The 3530-nt window shown below is 37.6% G+C and overlaps 1 protein-coding gene across 1 annotated transcript; it reads right to left on the minus strand.

The window, feature by feature from the left end:
* Positions 1–1750: 1750 nt before the first annotated feature.
* Positions 1751–2350, minus strand: LOC131649039 (uncharacterized). Its single transcript, XM_058918787.1, has one exon. It carries the CDS (start codon positions 2348–2350, stop codon positions 1751–1753), a length of 600 nt encoding a protein of 199 aa, XP_058774770.1.
* Positions 2351–3530: the final 1180 nt, after the last annotated feature.

Below are 3530 nucleotides of genomic sequence, written 5' to 3' on the forward strand. Positions count from 1 at the left end.
TAATGAATTGCTATATATTATAAACTTGAAAATAGATTTTCCTTAGTTTAACACATACAAACACAATACAAACACAGTATGTGTGACGCTACAGTAGCTTAGAAACACTATCCAATTGTATGTACTATATCTCATAACATGACACTATGTATAGATTATATTACCATATTATCAAGGCACTAGTTTGATAGGACAATAAAAGTATATGTTTTCTTTGTAACTTGGTCATCGATGCGTAGAAACATTAGTCATGCCAGTAATTCAATTTTTCGGATGGCTTATCATATTCCCATTCGCATTAAGCCACATTCATATTAATACATGATTTCACTAAAAGACACAGCATGGGATTGGGTTTACCCCGGTGAACTATTAACTAGCACATAAATAACAATAATATGACAATTAGAAAAACATAGTAGGCAAAAAAAGAACCGTATTCAATTAACTAAATATGTGGCATATAGCTATTTACGAAATCCAAATTCTCTCGTGCACTTTAACGATCCCAACAACCCAAAATATATTGATAACCAACCACATCAAAATATATACTATAATCCTAATCCAACTATTTACGAGTTATATTTAGGGATTGCTCATCAAAACCTAACAATGTCAAAACCATAAAAATATGGAATTTTAATCTAAACAAATTTCTATCCATCATATATTATTATATAATCCTAATAACCATGTAAAAACTCATCCTTACATAATATTCATCATGAATTCCATTATAGAGTCAGAACCCCACCCTTACCTCGAAATTGTTCGTTGAGTTTTCTTGCCGTTGGAATTCCACCTCACTCTCCTTTCTTAGATCGCTCCCCTTAGGTTTTTCTGCAGCTTTCTCTCTTTCCCAAATTCTACGTTCCTTTTTTCTCTTCTCCAACCTTTCTGTTTCTTTCTTCTGACAGCACTAAAAAACCTAATTCTATTTTCCCATTCTCTTATAATAACTCTATTATTCTATTTTTCTAATAAATCAATTGGGTCTAATACCTACACCCCACTTTTACTTCATGACACCATAAAATAAGCCAATCTTATATCTAGTCTTATTTCTAATATTATTTTCTACCACTTACTCAACTAAATTAATCCGATTAATTCAACATGCCAACTTAAATAAAAATTTCCAACAAATCCCGAAAATAATTCAAAAGTATTTAATTAAATAAATAAGTAAATATCGAGGCGTTACAACTCTCCCCCACTTAGAATATTTTCGTCCTCGAAAATTTCAGGTTCGGATATTCATTCCACACTCCAACTAACAATCTTTCAAGTCGACAATATTATCACTACAAGGATGGCTAATAATGAAACGCATACCTCGAATCAATCATCCCTCTTGGTTGGTCTCTGAACCAGTCAAAGCAAAGACTTTTCCTCCAAACTTAGCCTTCTTAGATTTTTGACAATTAGTGCTAATATGGCCTTCCTCCCCACAGTTGTAACAAGTCACGGTATTACTCTAACAGTCAGCCAGGAGATGTCCCATTTTTCCACACTTGTAACATTTCTTTTCAACACTAGGACACTCATTGGCACGATGACCAATCACACCACACCTATAGCATTGGACCGATGTAGGAGCTCCTCCCCCACTTGGCTTCTTGGCATCAACTGCGTTATGCTTTCCCTTATCAGCTGGGGCGTTGTAAGACTTCCCACGGTCTTGATGTTGCTTACCTCTTCTCTCACTTATGATCTTGTAGTGAGCCTTACTATCCTCCTCATAGATTCAGCAACTATCAACCAAATCAGAAAAGACACGAATCTTCTGGTACCCAACAGTTTTCTTGATCTCAGAGCGCAATCCGTTCTCAAACTTGATGCACTTTGAAAACACAGCACCTGCTCCTTCATAGTACAGGTAGAACTTAGCCAACTCAGTGAACTTTGCAGCATACTCTGTCACTGACATATTCCCCTGTTTCAGCTCAAGGAACTCAATCTCCTTCTTACCACGAACATCTTCAGGATAATACTTCCTCAAAAACTCTCTGCGGAACACAACCCAAGTAATCTCTTCACCAACAGCTTCCAATCTCTGGCGAGTCTCTAGCCACCAATCATCTGCTTCGACTGCCAGCATATGAGTTCCATACCGAACCTTCTGTGCCTGAGTGCAGTCCATCACACGGAAGATCCTCTCAATCTCCTTCAACCACTCCAATGCGCCATCAGGGTCATGCTTGCCTTTAAAGACCGGCGGATTCTCCCTCTGGAAGGTCGCCAAACTGCGAGATCCCGCATTCTCATCAGCATTTGGCTGATTTGCCAAAGCCTGAGCCATAGCCTCCAAAGCAGCAGCAATCGCAACATCGTTTCTACCAGCCATCTCAACTAAGCACTACAACATAAAAAACAGTTAGATAAAAGTAATTAAATACGCTCGATTATTAACTAACTAGACTCGACAATTGGCCGGACGGACCGACCTGCTCTGATACCAATTGTAACACCCCATTTCCCCATCGTAAATTTAAATAAATATTCAGAGTGATTAAAAAAAATTAATCAAACAAATAATGGGATGCTACATCATCAACTTTTCACAAACGTATGCTCAGATGTTTAAATAAAGATACATAACACTTTAGTACGGATGAACCGACATCAAAATCATATTATTGTTCAACTTCACTTTATTAACGCAACGAAAATAATTAATGCATAGTAATTATCATCTTAAAAAAATGACGGAAAGTACCAACAATTTCAACACAATCAAGGAGAGTTCATAATCCTCTCAAAACCTTCCCGAAAACGAATCATAATAAAAGAATTGCAAAAACAAGCGTTCATCCCCCAGTGTTACATATCAGAGCAGAACCCGACTCGATCTACGCAATACTAGGCATCGCTCCATACCCCAGCTACTCTAATCCTTGTCACCTGCGCGTTACCCACGTAGAGGTAACATTCAAACAAAAGGGGTGAGAATTCACAATCAATAATCAAAGGCAAATACTACAAGGTAGGATATCAACACATTATATATTCTACATAATCTCAATCATAGTGTATCAATTACACTCTCGCACCCAACACACCAATCAATCACAACTCAATAATTATAATTCAACAAATATACACATGAATCGTTATGTAATGCAACTCGTCTATGCAACTCTATGCATATGAGTGTGGTACCATATCATCAAAAATTGGTTCACTTGGGAACCGGGTTCACCCTGCTCGAACCCCGAATCCACCCTGCTCGGATTCGGGACAAGTCACCAATCCACCCTGCTCGGATTGCAACCCGCCTCTTTCATCAACAACAACGACATCATGAATGCATGTCAAAACACATCAATGCCACAACAACATAAGATTTAAAGTCTTCTCCCGACAATAAACAACATGCATTGACCCACGATAATAGTTCACCCTGCTCGAACTATTATCCCACAACACAACAACAACTTTAATATCATTCAACATCACATACTCACCATCAGTCAACCACCATAACAATATACTTATAAAATCAACAAGTATTCAGCTAGAAAGCA

Source organism: Vicia villosa, linkage group LG2, assembly GCF_029867415.1.
Source record: "Vicia villosa cultivar HV-30 ecotype Madison, WI linkage group LG2, Vvil1.0, whole genome shotgun sequence".
Taxonomy (NCBI): Eukaryota; Viridiplantae; Streptophyta; class Magnoliopsida; order Fabales; family Fabaceae; genus Vicia; species Vicia villosa.